General features: G+C 38.8%; 2 protein-coding genes across 3 annotated transcripts; both read right to left on the bottom strand.

Annotated features, from left to right (window-relative positions):
* Nucleotides 1-759: 759 nt before the first annotated feature.
* ankle1 (ankyrin repeat and LEM domain containing 1) lies at nt 760-10,044 on the bottom strand. 2 transcript variants are annotated; one of them, XM_088312261.1, is made up of 9 exons: nt 9,696-10,044; nt 8,419-8,571; nt 7,775-7,880; nt 7,577-7,700; nt 4,784-7,132; nt 4,524-4,695; nt 3,929-4,091; nt 2,904-3,036; nt 760-2,641 (listed from the first exon to the last, which is right to left on the bottom strand). In XM_088312261.1, the coding sequence occupies exons 1-9, from the start codon at nt 9,758-9,760 to the stop codon at nt 2,475-2,477; spliced, it is 3,432 nt and encodes a 1,143-aa protein (XP_088168387.1). In that variant the 5' UTR covers nt 9,761-10,044; the 3' UTR covers nt 760-2,474. The 2 variants fall into 2 exon arrangements, with proteins under 2 accessions (XP_088168387.1, XP_088168388.1); XM_088312262.1 differs by having other exon boundaries at nt 9,612-9,758.
* A 1,218-nt stretch (nt 10,045-11,262) lies between these two features.
* LOC148324225 (alkaline phosphatase-like) lies at nt 11,263-18,392 on the bottom strand. Its single transcript, XM_088313065.1, has 11 exons — nt 18,317-18,392; nt 18,038-18,154; nt 17,195-17,310; nt 15,851-16,025; nt 13,879-14,051; nt 13,623-13,748; nt 13,408-13,477; nt 13,164-13,302; nt 12,177-12,367; nt 11,987-12,103; nt 11,263-11,534 (listed from the first exon to the last, which is right to left on the bottom strand). Exons 1-11 carry the CDS (start codon nt 18,390-18,392, stop codon nt 11,263-11,265), a joined length of 1,572 nt encoding a protein of 523 aa, XP_088169191.1.
* Between the last annotated feature and the right edge of the window lie 342 nt (nt 18,393-18,734).

The following is an 18,734-nucleotide window of genomic DNA, read 5'->3' as shown; positions in this document are numbered from 1 at the left end:
ACTGCCTCGGCTGAGATTCAAACCGGCACTTCTGGACTGTGGGAGACAGATGAACTAATCACCGTAATAGTCCACCTCAAGGTTTTTATAGTTAATGGAAACTAACAAAATAACTAAAACTACAATTGGGGAAAAAGTTAAAAATCATTAACAAACTAAAACAACGATTCAAAATTAAAGACAATAATATATATATATATACATATATATATACACATATATGTATTTGACAAACAAATGTGACACTGTGAGAAAAGTCAAGATGACGTTTAACAAGTCGCCGAGGACTTTATTATTTTTAAGTATGATTCATTAAAAATAAATAAATCACTTGTTATAGTTGTTTTGGGAACACACAATAAAATCGATTATCCCGCATTAGGTCAAGGGAAAAAAATCCAGGTGACAGGCTAGGTAACTAGGTCGAAGTTATATTGGAAAACATTTTAAATTAGTTGCCAATTATGACCATTTTGTGCATATAAAATATCTTATTAAAAATACCATTAAGACACATTAATAGCGCTATAGGTTTGTATTTACAATAGTACATAAAGATGTGATGTACACTACATCTGGCTGCAATGCAATAACAGTTATGGTTCAAGATAAAATGTGTGATTCTTCCAATGGCCACTAGAGGGACTCCATAAATATTCTCACAACAAAACCATGTAGACAGTTCAATCCTTGTTTTTTCTCCTTTATTAAAAAAAATAAAAGACTGAAAGTTAAAGAAAAGACATGGCATTAAAATTTTCTATTTGTACTCACAATAAAAAGAAAAGAACGCGGCTTTACAATCCTAGTCATGACAAAAACTGTGACGCACTGACGGCATGTCTTGATTATGCAGAACATCACATTACTCAAATTCTAAAACAGAATAAACAGTATGGTTTAAGACTATAAACCTATTCAACTCCCATTCAGGATCACATGCTTTTATGTACATAAACACTCATATTTCAATATGTGACAGTTTGTAATATTAAAATATACACAGTAGTCAAACATTCATCAAGTACAATGAGAATTCCCCCCCTATAAAAAAATAGTAGCACAACATAAAATCAAAGTCAGATCATGAAAACAAATTATTTTCCACTTCAGCAATTACTGCTATACATAACTAACCAGAACTCCATTGCTAGTACCAGCAAGCCTCGTATACTTTGCATTTTTAATCCACTAAATAAAAATGGTTTCTCTTCTTGGGGCTAGCAGTTTAAATTATGAATCTTGAAGAGATTTAAAACAAAACAAAACATGTCCTACAACTGTTGAGATCATTACACTAAAATTGCAGCATTGCCGTCACTGAACAAAAATTTTTTTTTTATGACTGATTGTGCGTGTTAATGATTCATGCGAATGTCAATGTTCCGTAAAAAAAGTGAACTAATTTGTGATTTATGTAATTAATTCATGTTGCGTGAATAATCTGATGAAATCTGCTCTGATATCGGAAGAGAACCTTGCCCATGGAACATAATTAGTGAAATGGTTGGCAGACCGTCCGGCATTCGAACCAGCGAACCGCTAAATGAGTGCGTCTATATCTACGGATAGTTAATCGTGGGAGTAGAATCGGGACTCTGTTGTAGTGGCTCGGGCTGCTCGATTATGAAAAAAATATTAATCATGATTACTTCAGCAATAATTGCCAGCACCCCCCCGCGACCCTTGTGAGGAGAAGCGGTTAAGATAATGGACGGACGGATGAACTTGCGATTATTTTTTGGGAGGGTACAAAATAATTTTTTTAAAAAATGCATAAAAGGAAACAATATTATAATAATTCAAATGTATTTTATCTTGAGATTAAAAAAAAAGAAAACAAATCATTGCATGGCTTCCTTGTATAGATATAGTGCATTGGCGTTTACCTGTGATACACTAAAAACATACACTATACAATATACACTATACAATATACACTATAATGATACACTATAAAATGTTGTAATATCTAAAAACGCTCACATTTCTAATTCAAGTACACTCACATTGTAAAATCAGAAATATTTTAACATCGTTTCATATATAATAATCATATACTCTGTGTATAATAATCTTTTTTACGATTATGACAATTTTGCAATCATTGAGTGTAATAATCGTAATCGGAATTGAATTTCAATTAATTGCACAGACCTATTATAAACCATGCAAATGCATGTTTTAATAAATACAACGCAAAGGAAGTCTGTGCATACTTAAGCATCTAGTTAGAAATAAACAATCAATGCTAAGCATCATGTTCATACACCATCGCAGTGGTATGCATACTTTTTACACAAAGTAAAAAGCGATATGTGGTTGAACCAAAGCCCAAGTAATAAGCTTAAAAAAAGGACTATATACAGCCGGGGAAGTGTGGTTGGTAAATGTCCTCAGATGTAACCAATAATAAAGTAATTGTTCATGGATCATCAGGATCGAAAGTAATCATGATATTTTCTGTTCATTTATTACTGTCTTATGTCTGCTGGTCTGAGCTGTCGCTCACCTTCAGCCAGGAAAATCTGCATGGCCCTGTAGAGCAGGTGGACACCGAGCTCACGCTTTTTCTTCAGCTGCCAATTTGACACCACGCCATAGAAATCCCCACGCTTCAAATTGGTGAGCATCTTCAACCCTGCGACATGAACAGAGGGAGGAAGGGAGGACGGATGACAAAATGCAGTTCAGAACTAACATATTTGTGGGGTATGCTGAATTTTTTCACTAAAACTCGAGCTACATTCTAGGAACTTCCATAGAATATATATATTAATCTGTCTGTGATTTCTCAAATCCTAACGGACACCTCATAATAGGTATTAACAAGGGCATTACAGAGACAATAATATGGAACTGGTGATTATGTCACACGTTAAATGGTTGCTTTTTTCACTTACCAATGGCCTCGACCATGCAGGCCTCTCTTGTGTAGGCCTCCACGGGAATGACGTTCTGGAAGCAATGCAATGAGACGACCCCCTGCCCGGCATTCCATATCTGAAGTATTTGCTGCACTTTGGGGCACAGTTTCTGTCACACAGTCGAAAGAAACTGTTGCATCAATGCAGTATTTTATTTATATTTATAATAGGTTCGAGAATGTCAGCAACTTCTTTTTTAACTCCTGCATATTATGTATCGTATTTTCACGACCATAAGGCGCATCTAACAGTCATAAATTTTCTCCAAAATGAACGGGGTGTGTTAGCACCCTCTGTTGGTGAAGGTTTGAGACTACAGTCAGTTGACAACAGACCAGTATGTCCATGCAGGAGAAGGTGGGATAAAAGGACCGCTCTCCACGATATCGTAGTCGGTCTTCTCGTTGATGATATTGCAAGCAAGAAACATCACAGGTCAGATTAAGATTTACACAACAGATGCTGCCCAAAGCACACCACTCACAACATCTGTCTAACCAGCCATCTGATTGGCTGAGGCTGAAGCACACCCAGAATGCTTTGTAGCACTTGGAATATGACTGGCATGAGAATACATGTTTAGTGTTAATTGTATTTCTTTGTTCCTTGTTTTGGTGGCTTCATTGTTTGCTAGGTTGCCGTTCAGCGGAAGTTGGGTGATAGCTGTTAGTTGGTATGGCAGATGTAACACCGCGACCGTACATAGTCTGTTGACTAGTGACTTGCCTTCATCAGCATTGTGTGATCTAGCGACTGTGAGCTTGTGCGTACGTTTTTTTAAAGTTGGTAGAGTCGGTCATTGTCGTGAGTGCCACAGTATGCGCCCAGTAATGCAAGTGCGCCTTATGAGTGTGTTAAATACAGAAATTGTTCCCGCAACTGAGCCTGCGACTTTTAATGTGGTACGCCTTATGGTCATAAAAATACAGTACTCAACATTTAACATTTGAGAAATTATGCGATACATAATGATACAGATTAGATCAATTGTTAGACTTCACCTTTGAGGTCTTATCGCCTTTGTGGTACTCCAAGGCCTCGTAAAGATGACTGTAGGGGCGTGAGCGTTTTCCTTTGCCCACATAAAAAATGGCATTGACAAATGTCTGGAAGCAGTCCTGCGTGGTCATTCCGTGACTACGGCACGGAAGATTTTGTGTCACTCTGACGGAAAAAATAAGCAAATAAGATCAATTAAATTGTGGAATTCTATTATCACATGAAATCCATCGGTCAGATAAAATTTCAAAAGAGGTTGCACAGCTAACTAAATAGGTGTCTAGAAGGTTAAGCCACGCGACGGCTGGTGCCTTCTGACATACATGTAATATACATATAGCCATTTGTATTATTCTGGCTATTTCAAACAAAAGATGCACAATCCTGGATGGGGAAAAAAATGAAAAAAGTGGTCATACATCTCACAGTGAAGGACTAAAAGATGCAAGATAACACCATGCTGTAACCAAAAATGACAGAAACATATTTCAAGGATTTCCTTCATATTTCAATAAATTAATTAGATAATAAAAATCAACGCTTGCACATGGTAAAAATTGTAGTTTGAACAGGCTTGACAACAATCCTAATCATCACCTTGGGTCAAGGAGCAGGTAGTTAAAGCTGGACTTGATATTGCCCTCCCTCCACTTTCTGTTCTGATCTGGTTGATCAAATTGTTGGCATAAGGCCTGCTCATCATCTTGACAGTCAGGCAGCTTGAAAGTTCGCAGGGCCAAATTCAGTTCTGCGCTATAACCTGAATGTGCTACACACAGAAAAGAGGAAACAAAAACAAGGTAAGTCTAGATCAAACAAATTAAACAGACTATTTGAATGTACGACAATACTGATACCGTTTCGTGGTTTTTCCACTTGATCTTTGTGCTGAGATGGTTTCGAGTTGGACTCCTGCAACAAGCGGCACAGCCTTTGAACGTAGACTGGTCTGGTTCGACGACTAATGGGGCCCGGACTTACCCCCACCTCTATGAGCCTCCGTCTGAGCTCTTTATCCGTCATCCCTTCGGTCCCCAGCAACAATCTACACTCAACCTCATTGGCCTTCTTGTCATTTGGGCCTTCTGGAGGTTTCTGGTTTTCTTTGCAATCTCGCATTTTGGTCTGCATGGAGCGCCAGTCATAGAGGATGGTCTCCTCACTGCTAGAGGTACTGATGCCGGAGCTGTGCGAGGTATTAGCTGTAGGTGGAATGTGGGCCTCAATCAGTTTGTGACCCTGCTCCGTATCTGTGTAAAGGTACTCCACTGGTTCATCTGCGTTCTCAATGTGCGGACGCCCCCCAGGAGTGTAAGACAGGTTGGCCAGGTGCTGTGATCTACGGTGAGCTGATAGCAGACTCATGCTGTATCTGGGAGTGCATCCAGTGCCTGGAGTGCACGGAAGGTCTGAGTTTTCCCTTCCCCTCCTCGGGGAAAAATAGCTGGAGCTGGATGAAGACGAGACAGATTCTGATTGAGAGCCAGCGTCCCCCGTGATCCAGACATCTTCCCGTTGTTGGCAAGGTACTTCGGGAAAGTCATTTGCCTTCTTTGTTGCCTCATCTGTACTTGTCACATCATCTGTCAAAAAATCCCTACCTTCAGGAAGTCCAACCTCTTGTCCTTGAAGAGCCTGGATAACCTCTGCAAGATTTCTTTCATAGGAGTCAATTGAGGATTCATGATTCTCCTCTAAAATAATTGTGTCACAAAGAGTCTGTGACTCAACAAATGTGCCACAGATGCTTTTGGGTAAAATGAGGGTATCAGCCTGGCTCGAGCTCACACAAGAACCTACTCTGAGGGTGCCGGACAGAGATTCTGGGTAATCTCTGGGCAAGGAGTCTGGTCCTGTGCAATTCTCTGAATTGGACGATATGCACCAGGGGGACCGTGGTGAACTGTAGTTTTTATTTTGAGATCTGGGAGTTGTGTGCCTTGGTCGCACCGGTTTAGCCAAAGTCTCCTCGAAAAGACAAGAAGTGTGAAAGAGGCTCTCAGGGGTCCTGCTATTTCTAAGTGAGCAGCGACTCTGCCTCGACTGCGTCCGGCCTGTAACAAATGGACTTGAGGTAAATGGTTCTTTGAATGGGTTATCTGACTGAATGTCTTCCATTGGGTAGTTTCCCTCACTTGAAGTTATTACAACAGGATCATTGCCAGCATTAAGCACACCGGTACTGGAATGATTATCCTTAGTCAGGCTCAGTTCATCAGGTTTAAAAACATCAACTAGAGCTTCACTTTGAACTTGTTGGACATCTCCTTCAGGGTGTTTGGTAGTTTGTTCAGATGGAGAGAGCCGTTTTGGGTGCATGAAAATATCCAGGGCACTGGTGTAATGGTCACTTTCACAACTACTATAACTACTGCTGCCTCCACTGCTACTGCTGGGCTTACTTGGATGGGTCGGATGTTCGTATGCGTTTCCAAGTACTTCATTTACGACCTCATTCCCCTCTTTATCGCCATCTTCCAAAGCACAATGACTGATGACTGTTTTCTCCAAGTCCACGTCTGTACTTTCACTCCTTTCCCGGCAAAAAAGAAAGACATGGTCTGGTGAGGTGACATCTATGCCTTGCTGCGGTAGAACTGTTGCCAAACGTTCAGAATCGAGGAAGCCAGAATACTCAGATAGGTTGAAAGACATGCTGTCGTTACCCTGTGCACCAACAGCAGCTGCCATTTTTTTGGGTGATTCAGGACTGAAAACAGGAAAATATTCATCAATATCACAGAAGCTGACACTTTTACCATTCGCTCGTCTGGACAGAAATGTGGGCAGAGAGTTAAGTTTAGCAGTCGTTATTTGTCCATTCTCTGCCTGTCGATTAAGTCCACCTCCCTCTGCCAAGAGGACATCCTCATCAGGAAACAAATCGTTCTCCTTAGGAAAGGGTATTACGGGTCCCGCTGTGGATATCCGTGTGCTTGATAAAAGGGAGACATCGTCAGCTGCCCAGTGTAGGAAAGTGCTGGAGTTCGGATTATGTTGCATTTCAGTGTCGCCATCAAAAGGTTTGTTATACATGAATGCGTTGCAACCCGTCCTTCCATTTCTGTTTGAGCGCTGAAAAAATGATGACCTCCGTGTGCTGCTTAAAGGGGCTTCACCAAGGTCACTTATCAGAGACGACTGTGAAGTGAAGCTGCAGCCAGATTCGGTGAAGACAGATGTGTCTGTGTGGTCGGAACATACCGCTATGGAGAGATAAAAGATGAAGAGGAAACTGATAAATATCATAGCAGAACTCTGAAGAGGTTTAGCTATAAAACATACCTAATGTTGCACTTCACTATCAAGTTCTTTTTTTAAGGACCTGGAAAATGCATTTTGAATTTCCATAACCTTTCCAGGTTTTTCATGACCGTAAAAACTCTGAGAATGGCTTCAGAAGAAGAAAATACTTGCTCTGCAGTGGTCCAGTCAATGCTCTAACCTACTTCATTTGTTCATTTTTATTTTAGGCAATATAAAAAACAACAGTCAGTGTCATATTCCAACAAACAAAAGACCAAATTGGTAACAAATGTAAATTTTGCCTGAAAAGGAGTGGAAAGAAAGACTGTTCCATACTGTACTGTGTTAAAGTTGCACGGTGCACAAATGAATTGTATTTTTGGTAAAACAATAAAAATTCTTACCATATTTGAATTGAGCTAAGTCCTCTTCTTCTGTGCCAACATAACTGGACAGAAAATCTAGTAAAAGCTGAGCACACCTTCTGTTGTCCTCGAGTTCCGCAAGGTGCACCGGTGTATTTCCTTCCTGCATGAAAGAAGAAGTGTTTTAAGATACACTGTGTACATTTTGTGACCAAATATACAGGCGGTAGAACGTACGTTATCTTTTATTTTGGGGTTCCCACCATTCATCAAAAGCAACTTAAGATTTTGATAGCATCCCCAAATTGCAGCGACGTGAAGGGGGGTTAGGCCTTCTGAAGATCTGTGAGGAACAGAGAAAAATTCCATGACTTTTTTTTTTTTGTTTTGTTTTTTTATTTCAAGGCTCAAGAGGAAGCGGATTTGCATTTTTGGCAATTTTGCACTTCAATCCAACATATTGACAAGCAAAACTGCAAAAGGGCATTTCTACGAGCTTTCAAATATTATGGAAATCAGTGAACGCACGTTGACCTTTTTTCTGGACTGATGATGTAACAAAAACTTCAATCAGATCAGTGAACAAGTTAGCAAAAGGAACAACATCCAGTGACGACATACAGTATATTATTTTATCAACTTTTACTCAAAGTTGACGTATTTGGAGATGAACAGTGCAATTGTTACATCAGTTAGCAAATTATTGTCATGAAATATCATCTCCAATCCGAAAAGCATCTCATGACGCATACATGTTCAATCAGTTAATGAAGCAAAATATTTATTGCCAAACTCAGTTTCTTTTCCCAACAAAATTATTTCCATAAAGTTAAGTAAATTAAAAAAAATATCACAAAAGCCAAAAAACATGAGTCACTCACCTAACATTCGGGTCAGCGCCGTGTTGCAAAAGTAGTTTCAAACAACGCACGTTTTTTTCAGTTTCTTTGCCTACAGCCAAATGTATGGCCGCTACCCCTTTACTTCCCACAAGGTCAGGGATTGCACCCTGGGATAGAAGTAGCTGCACAGATCTGTGGAGGAAGAGAAACGTTCTCAAAATTCATCAGAAACGTAACTACGTCAGAATTAATTGTACCAAAGATGAAGAGAGAACGCTACTCAAATGCTTGTCCTGCTTAAATAACGCATGAATTTAAAAAAAAAAAAAATTTTTGTCATTGAATGATTTTTATTTATTTTTTGGTCATTGATGTAATTCATGCAGTTTTGCTTTAACACACACTGACATAATCAGCGCCTCAGATGTTGTACCACCATCTCATCTAATTCTGAACAAATTACAACATTAATAGAAAGTGTAAATGCCTTGTGTTCTAATTACAGATTTATTCCAAACAAATACAGCAAAGTCCAGTTTATGGTGAGTAAAGTGCTTTTGACATTGCAATACACTTATGGCACAGTACACATCTGTTTCACAGTTCTGGAGTTCAAAGTTCCAATATCAGTTCCAGCCTTTGTTTGCATGTTATCCCCGTGCTTGCATAGGTTTTCTCCAATTACTTGGCTTTCTCCCACACATTTCGAACACCATGTATATCCGGTTAAGTGAAGAAAACATCACTACATGTGTGATCACCAGTCACTTGAACCAGAAGTAACCGGTTCTGTAGCTACAAAAAAAAAAATATTCCTCCGGGACTGCACAACCAGTTTTTTTTTTTCAAACAATCATGCATCATTGATACTAAGTAAAAAGATGCATGGAAGAAAAAAGTCACTACAATTAGATGTGGAAATGTCGACAGAAAGAGAGAGAGGGAGGGAGTGGGAGATTTTTAAATAAACGCTGAATGACGCTTGATTGTGATTACGCGCTTACTTACCGAAAAATACTCCACATCATGTCATGTGCTGCTTTTTTCCAGTTAAATCATTTTAGACATACACATTGTAGCAGCATCGCCAACGTAATACATTTTCTCACAGAGGTCCATTTGGATCAGTAAAGTATCCTAACTAACGAATATCCTCTTACGCTTATTAAACGTCACCCAAAGTGCATTTTGACGATGGCCACGAAAACATAAAAATCAAAAATATGACGTACAGAAGATTTATCCGAATCGAATGATTCGATGGGGGTTTTCGGGCAGCAGGCATTGCATAAACAAAAGAGCCATGTTTACATCACCTCGGCTCTCCATTCTTCACAGCTGCACATAGTTGGCTTTCCAATCTCCTCTGCTTCCGATCCATGACCACATTCGTTCAAAACATAAATCTATTCTCAGTCATTACGGTGGTATTATCTACATCGATGCAGCAACTTGATCGAGGTAACACAATTGCAGCTTGCAGGCTAAGACAGAAACCAACAAGTTGCGTTTGGACATGATGTGTGCATATCGCAACACGGTCGACGGCGCACGCTTTCTGCAGTTCAATATTGCAATTGTACCTCGACTACATAATTTAATGCAAGGTCGTCGTACACCTTAGAAGTAGAAACATTGTTTATTATTTCCGACAAACCAAAACTTCCCTCCAAAGAAAAAGGAACCTCCTTTTTGATGACGATTACGGATGTCGCGATCCGACTACCAAGGTTTAGGCGCATTACCGCTACCTCCCGGATTGGAGTGTGCAGCAAATATTTTTTTTACAATAAATTAACTCACACACACTCACGCACGCACACGCACAAACGCAATGGCCTAGTAATTCATCCTTTTTCCTTTAGATTACGAATCAACTAATCACCTAATTCAACTTTTATTTTTCATTTTGATGACGTCACACATCAGTCAATACTGTATGTAGTATCCCTAAAACTTAAGATGTGCAAATGAAAAATAGATCTATTAAAAAAAAGTATCGCTAAAACTGTTCAGATATAATGGAAGTTTCATATTTTACCCCCCGCCCCCCAATAAGATTAATTTTAATTTTATTTCACTGGCATGTTCTCCCCTTGCTTGTGTGGGTTTTCTACTGGTAGGGCCTCATTCAATTTCTTCCCACATTCCAAAAACATGTTAATTCCATTAAAAGTCAAGATCAGGAGTTGATAAGTAGTGGGACATTGTGATTTGAAAGGAATGTTGTAGAAGTAATCATTTTGAAGTATAAACACTTGCAGGCATATAAAGAAAGTGCTGCATATTGTTATTTATCAGTTATTTATTCTATCTGGGTAAATCAATTGTTGACAGCTATTGTGAGAACTTATATACACGATCAGTGTGCACATAGATGACTATCATTATTAAAAATAACTTATAATTAATGATAATTTTAGCAAATCTGTTTATTTCCAAAGTGTGTATAAGAGTACTTTTGGTTTCAATAATGTCGGTGAGCCCTGTTTTAATGCGTGAATGTGAGTGAAAATTGTTCTTTCTCAAAATGATCTCTGCGAGTGGTACCAGTCCAGGGTGTACCCTACATCTCAGCTGAAGCCAATTGGAACAGGCTCCTGCACACCCAAGGCCATATAGTGAAGGTAAGAGGCATAGAAGATGGGTGAAGATAATATGCATTCAAAATATGTTCAAAATTAATTACAAGATTACTTTAAAAAAGCATGCGAAGGCCAGTGGCTTTAAGCCACAAAGACATCAAATTCGAATGTACAACAAACAATTATTTTAAGGTCAATAAATAAAAATTACTCGACAAATGTAGTGGGGTTTTGCCACTCTCGATAGTAGCCCATCCATAATATTGTTGGATAAACAAGTGATGACATTCAGGCACAATTATGACGAGGAGACACAGAAAAGAATTAGGCCAATGAGGAGAAGCAGCAAGTTTGGATAGACGGATGCAGCACTGTTCGGAGAGTTGATTTTGCAGTCCTCGTAAGGCGGCAGACAAGCTGCGTAAGCCATTACGTGGGCAATGTAGTTCTGTTCCTGGACCCCATGGAAGAGGTGGGACATTGGACCTTTGGCGTATATAGCCACATCCTCTATGCCGTGGGTCTCTGAATCCAGAGGGACTGTGGCCTGTTGACGATACTCTTTACCCCCTGAAAGAGAAAGGTAAAATGGATGCACTACAGACACAATTTAAGTACGAAAGAGTAGATATGATGCAGATTTGAATTCAAGAGGAAAGGAGGAATGGTGCATACCACTTATCTGTATGTATACATTTGACCCCCCATGAATGTCAAGTTAAGAACCTTCTGAACAAAATAAGTTCCTGCGAGTTTATCAGCTTTGTGTTCAGTGAAAAAAAAAAAGGGTTGCCAGGTCTTATAGTCCACACAGTCAGTTTGTGAGTAAATTAAGACAAGATCAGAATCATAACAAAATGGATACTTCTCGTGACATTTCTGTTTGGTGGTGTTCTGTTAGATTTTTGTCATTTAAAATGGGCAACTTGGTTCAATATAGGTTTGGAAACATCTAGGGCTCCACATGTTACTCCACAAGATGGAGCTACTATATTACAAACTCCCGCTGACAGTCCACTTACTTGAAATTGTCTCATTGACATCTGGACGAGTGCCATTGATAAACTGATATCCTGGACCATTTGCATATCCAGCGATAGTAAAGTGCTTGTTGTCATCAGCAATTCCGCGGGACACTCCTGTAAATCATGTGATAGATTAGCATCGGAAAGCGTTTCTCCACTCAACTTGTGTACACCTTAAAAGCATCACCTAAAATGGGATTTCCTCTGGCTGAGTGTCCACCCAGTGAGAAGACGTGTGAGTGGTCTGCAGTGACTATAGATAGCGTGTCCAGCTCATTTGTAAGTTCAGCTGCTCGCCCGATGGCTCGATCAAACTCAATAGCCTCAGTGAGAGATCTTATGGCCCTCCCGGCATGGTGTCCGTGGTCTATTCTCCCACTTGATATTCAAAGACAAATAACTCTCAGGATCACAAATCTGTTTTGGTCATTCCACAATTGGAGAAATTGAATAATTTAAGAATGCACTTGTTGGGTTAATTATTATTCTCCTAAAACAAAATGTAACTATAGCTGTTGACCAACTTAAATATAAAAATATCTTTTTTTTAATTTTCTAAATTTACCATTTTTAATAGAAATAAAAAATATATATTTTTAATTTTCTAATTTTTAAAAATGTAATTTTATTGTTTTATTACAAACATGTTTTAAATAGTAAATATGCTCTCAAATTGTGCCTTGCAATGTAGATAAAATGGAGTATGTCACAAACCAACTCCTGTTACTCATAATATCAGAAAAAAAATTACATTTTTCCGTTTTTACTACATAATTGAGTTTATTCTTGACCAATTGCATAACAGCTAACAGCTTGCATGAGCTCTTGAGCAAAAACTACAACATTAGAATTGATCTTCAACCCTGTACTTCAACCCCATTACTATAAATAGCGTAATACTAAAATTAAAATAGTGTTAAAATAAAATGTAACTTGCTTTATTAAATTGTAATAGATTTAATCAGCAATTATTGGAAATATCTGGTTTTCAGGTCCCTGAGTGTCTGCGAAAGACAAACACAGCAAATTACTGTACCGTATACAATCGGACAAATAACGTAACTTATAAAAAACTAAGCTTTCTGGAATATCCTGTTCACTAATATCAAATATATTACATTGATCTGTATAATATGTATATTTTCTGTTTGTGTCTGATGAGAAACAATTATACTTATCTTCCACAAAAAGGAAATATCCTTTTGTGTTTCTGCTCAGAATCTTAATAGCTTTCTCTGTCATCTCAGTTAAGGATGGGTCGCTAGACGGATCACGCTCTATCTCATAGCGACAGTCCTTGGGCTCAAAAAGACCTGAAAACAGTGAGAAGAATACAAAATTAAAACAATATGGCAGCTTGTTTGAATTGATTGATAAATGAAACACAAATCAAGCCTCGTGTTTGTTACAATACATACCCATCAGGAAGTCTGTTTTCTTCGGATTGACATCGTCAAACTGTTTCTTATTCCAAACATATTTAGCTTTCTGTTGGCCATGAAAAGTACACAAAAAAAAACCATTACAGAAATTTTGGCTTGGCTGGCAAATAATATGAAGAATGTTTCATTCTAATGGGCGTTGCACATACTATTCAAGCCAAACGTCCACACTTGTAAAATACGGCCCTTACCTTTTTATTCTTTAGCCACTCAACAATAAGGTTTTGTCCATCATTTCGATCGCCTTTTACGTTGGGATATTCTGGGTCTTGCATGTCTCTGGGAACCATGTACTCTCGACCACCACCGAGTATGACCTTAATATGGCACATTTCAGCAGCATTATTGTTTACTCTTGGTCAATGATGATGAAGAACATGTAAAGTTGTGGTAAATATCTGTAACCATTCAAGTAAAGTCATGTATGTTCTCCGCTTTAAAACTTACATTTATCTCAACGTTGTGAACAAGCTGGTATGAAATGTCTCGACAGCCGTTTTTGACAGCCTCAGAAGAGAGATCCGAGTCGGCGTACCAACCTCGGTTGGCAGTGTGAGCATAGTTTGCGCCTGGAGATGCATGCTGAACTCGAGTTGTAGTGACAATCCCAACTGATTTGCCTGAAAAAAAAAAAAAAAAAGACGTGATCGTGTGAATATATATCAGAGCTGAAAAGAACCTAAATAAAATACAGATGGGCCAGTGTAACTTTTGCACACCAATCTGCATCTGACATGTCAATCAAACAGCCTCACTCCATTAGAATCACAGTGTTATTAGTACTAGCAGTAGCCAGAGATAGGCATTCCATCCCACGGACGGAATGGTCCGTCATTCTGTTCTGGACTAGTAAAAAATAGATAGAGCAGCAAAATCTAAGTTCACGTTACTGCTTCAATGCGAAAAGGTGCCCAGTAAGGAATGAGCCCAGGCTCCTGTTAGTTATGCGACCTAAGAATCCCTTCCACACCCCCTCTTTCTGCACATTTCTCTGTCATCCCTCCAGCCCTTTTTCCTTTGTGTCGCCTGTAAATACAATTTTAGAAGCATTGATTTGAAATTCTTGCACAACTCAATCACTGGCAAGCGGGAAGGTATTACTGTAAAATGATGATAATCACAATTAAATAACCCAAATTATCATTCCACCAAGTTTTATTTTGCGTAATAAATCAGACCCGCTAAGCCTTTTGCACATTTAAAATTGTAACAAGCAATAAGCCAAAATATTTTCGTTGTAAGCTACACCCCACAAAATGCAACTGAAATTACAAAGATGACAGTGATATATTTAATTTTACAGTATGTCTATATCTAACAACCTTGCATGTGTGTGCAATTTTGGGTGGTGAGATGAGTCAAAAGATTTCACGTGTCCCCTGTGCAGCAATTATTTTCTTGCGTTCTATGAATACAGTGTAATTATCTTGGATTCACTTTCCATCTTCTGTCTTATAAAAAATGAAATACAGGCACACGTAAATGTGGGGTCGTCTTCTTCGTCTTCCCTTTCTTTTATGGTTTGCTGATGCGCCGCACAGTGGATGCGAGAAGAAGACTACTTTTAGCTAAATGATAGTGACAAAACTGTAACATTACGCTTTTGAAGTAGTCAATGATTGGGAACTGAACCCACGTTGCATGCACCAAATTCAGGAAAGTATACCACTAAACCATGTTAGAAGCACCAATTTAAATTTACAACCTGAATTCCATGAAATTGTTTCATTTCCTTCCCAAAAGTGCATTTTCTTCAATCTATAGCATTACTCTTGGCCGCCGATTTACGTTAATTCCTGTATGCGAATGTTAGATATTTCTGGGCCAATTACATTTCATCCTGCATGTCCTCTATGTCAATCTAATCTGGCCAAGGCCTTTGCAATCAATTTGAAAATATTTTTTTTTAAATTTACCCCACTCACAATAAAGTCAGCATTTTTTCATCTACTGATTGGTTGGTCCAAGCATGTTAAGTTTGTCAAGCAAAACACGCCTTTAGCCATTTGTATAAATGAATAAATTTAATGATCAGACTCTTTGGTGGTTTTTATGTTTATGTTGTGTTATCAAATGAATATTTATTCTAAACTTATTCAGATGATAATGTGCGCTACTTGTGGCCCGTTACGTTTACGTGGTATGCATTTTTGCAAATCGGTGCTTTTTTTTTTTTTTTAAACAATCGTGTCGTGACAGTGGTACTGTTAAGAGGTAGATTTAGTCGATTAAGTCCCCAAGGAAGGCTGAGGTACTGAATGTGGCGAACGTCACTGCCATCAGTGTTACTTAACAATATCCAGCTTTAAGTCATAATTTGAAGGAGCATGGGTCTAAATTTCCATATGAAACATGCATTGAGGAGAGTTTTAAACACAGCGCATTTGAATTTGACTAATTGAGCAAAAACTAATGTTACCTGCTTGCTTGGCTCGATACAGCACAGATTTGACTTCATTCCCATAGGTGGCACTGCAGTTGTATCTTGGAGTGGCAGCAGTGACTCCCAGAGTGCCGTAGTTGGCTTTCACTCCACATAAGTACGCAGTGGCTGTACCGGCACTATCTGGCATTTGTTGGTCTACATTGTATGTCTGCAAGGTCAAACAACAACGAAAAACTCATCAATTGTATCTGGTATGATATGCTCATGGCTATAAAATATGTCCATAGCAATTCAACTTTAGTAGTTGCAGTAGATATTGACAGAGGTACTGCGCCCAGAATTCTGCCTGCAAATTTAAGAAAGAGAGGCCAAGGCCGTGCATTTTCTTTCTACTACTGTTGGAATACCAACCAATGAGCGATGACAATTATTTTAGGTATCATCGTTTTTTATTGTAATACATTATCCAGTCACACATCCCCCCCCCCCAATTAGACCACCACATCTTGTTCCTCCTCCTTGAAGACCAGCACCACCGCCTCACCCGCACATCTATGAGTGGGGTCACCCAGTACCTCAGTCACCACTGATGTTGCAACAATAATCACTTTGCATAACGTATTACGTTTTTAATTACACAAAGGCAAGAAAGGCCAGGCATAAGTCAAGTGCAACGTTACGTAATCCCAAAGTCAGCTCCGACCCACACATGGCTTGTTACTTTGTTGCTTAGTTGCCTGTACAACAAGCAACTGTCCAACAAAGCATTTAAACAAATTGCAGCCTTCATGCTAACTTTTTTATTGTGTGTGACTCAGTACTACTCAGTGCGTGCCGCATACCCTTGGCATGCGCGTGTCGCTGCATGCTGTACATGCAGGATAATATGAGTTGTTCTGTATTTGTTGAACAGTTGTCTTATGTTTGGTTGAAAGATGGTTTTGTGTATTGGAAATGAGAGAGGAATTAGTGCCTATTCAAATTAAAATGAAAAAATATGCTGGGTTATGTCGTCTTTGAATGGACCGGCTGTTCAGGAGTCTTCCTGAATTTCCCAATGGCCACCAACCCCCGTACTCATAGTACTTTGTGAACATGTGACCAGTTCCATATTTACTTTTAACTTTGTCTTTTCCTTCATTCTTTGTCTCTGAATTGAGTGACTTTTTGTTCTTTGAGTTTGGGTTGGGTGTTTTGCTATTGTGTTTTATTGTGTTGCTTCTGATTTCTATTTCCTTGCATAAGACTATGTCAGTCTGTTTTGTGCTGAGTTTTTTTTTGTGTGTTGTTATGAGACCTATTCCTGGATATAAATATACCTGTACCAGACAGAGAACATCTTGTGTTTGTAATCTGAGTTATAAAAAGCGTGCTGACCTTAGACAATGCCAGATGAGGAAAGGTATCCATGACCAGACTGGTCTCTTCTCCAGACCGTCCTGCCATTTGGCCTTTGAGAATGCGGGCGGCAGTTACTGTTGTTACTCCCATACCTAAAAGTGGGTGGGAAATGTTCGTTAACATCAACAACCACACCACAAGACTGTCATTGCACAATTAACTCCACAAAGCTCCAATATTATTGTCCCTCCATATTGGAGTATTGTGTGCCATATTGTATTTAGTCCCAACTTGTTTTCATTAAATGACATCAACAGTAGGCACAGATAAAATACAAATATTGTCTCTGAGCATGTACATGTAGATCTGAGAGTGTGTTGTAAATGTACATATGGCACTCATCAATACATTTGAAATGATGTTGAACGTAAATCACTGACCATGGTTTATACAATAAACAGATAATGAGAAGAAAATTAACCTTTAATTCCCCCTTAATTGAGACACAAGTGGATAGAATCCAGATAATAAGTTTTATAGATATTGCCAGATTAGCATTGACTACTGATACCATTGACCACAATGTTACGGTTTTCTACAAGGTCATCAGAACGCTCATCGAAAATGCGTGTCATCCAAGACAGAAACACCTTTGCTGTCCATTTTTTTTTTTTACTTTTTTCCAGGCAAATTGTCCAACAAGTCATAATTCACCCGCCTCCGCCATAATACTTTCTTTTCTCCATTTAGTTCACTAATTTTATCACTTTATTTGCGAACTATACTACCACAGTGATTAAACTTTCTCTTCCATGATCCAATAGCGTATAATTACCTTCGTAATTCAAAGAGGCTGTATAATTAGGAAGATAAACTCACCGTCCCCGAGGAAGAGGATGATGTTCTTGGCTTGGTGGAGATTAGGCTGAATATTGAGGGCTGTGTGAAGGGCTTGCTTCCCTTGGTTGTTCCAGTAACCGGCATGGAGCTCTTCCTCTTTTCAGAGGAAAGAAATAATGAGTGAGTATCATCCACTTGTGGACTTGGAAGATTCCAGTAATTTATGACAACTCTTTGGCATTCTGGTCTGAATGTCATGCTGAAATTACAAATAGTCAACAGCAATGAATTATAATGAAACAAGTGATGAAAATTTACCGTTAACAGAAACTGTCCTCTGGATTAAAATGAAAATCAGTAATCCACACACAACAAATATATGCTTCCCGGCCATATTATAGACTTTAGTTGAGTTTGAAAATAATGCACGGGGGAAAACTCACCTTTATCTTTTTATAGTCACAGTTAAGGAACAAAGGGCACCTATGTTTTACAACAGGCAAAAGAAAACGTTACAACACACACACACACACCCCTACACACGCACACGAGCGACTAGAGTCGGGGCGCTAAATCTATGGAGCTCTTGTCCTTCGATCGGTTATTGTCTACAAGGTTTTCAATGAATGCATCTTCCAGTAAATATGACCAGTAGATAAATTTTGAGGTTCATTACATGTGATAGTTATGAGCTCCACGTGCAAATACAATCACTTGTACAGTTATACTTGACATT

Source organism: Idiotropiscis lumnitzeri, chromosome 13 (assembly GCF_059441095.1).
Source record: "Idiotropiscis lumnitzeri isolate Australia: NSW breed Sydney's pygmy pipehorse chromosome 13, RoL_Ilum_1.0, whole genome shotgun sequence".
Classification (NCBI taxonomy): Eukaryota; Metazoa; Chordata; class Actinopteri; order Syngnathiformes; family Syngnathidae; genus Idiotropiscis; species Idiotropiscis lumnitzeri.
Note: the sequence above shows the minus strand (reverse complement) of the source record. Positions and strands in the feature narration are given on the sequence as shown.

Coding starts and splice junctions, on each gene's coding strand:
- ankle1 (XM_088312261.1), bottom strand. CDS start 9,760: ATGGATCGGAAGCAGAGGAGATTGGAAAGCCAACTATGTGCAGCTGTG. Junction 8,572..9,695: donor GTGAAGAATGGAGAGCCGAG/GTGATGTAAACA, acceptor CTTCCTCCACAG/ATCTGTGCAGCTACTTCTAT. Junction 7,133..7,576: donor CTTAGCTCAATTCAAATATG/GTAAGAATTTTT, acceptor ATCTCTCCATAG/CGGTATGTTCCGACCACACA.
- LOC148324225 (XM_088313065.1), bottom strand. CDS start 18,392: ATGGCCGGGAAGCATATATTTGTTGTGTGTGGATTACTGATTTTCATT. Junction 16,026..17,194: donor CTCATCTGGCATTGTCTAAG/GTCAGCACGCTT, acceptor TTGACCTTGCAG/ACATACAATGTAGACCAACA. Junction 13,749..13,878: donor TTCACAACGTTGAGATAAAT/GTAAGTTTTAAA, acceptor TGCCATATTAAG/GTCATACTCGGTGGTGGTCG.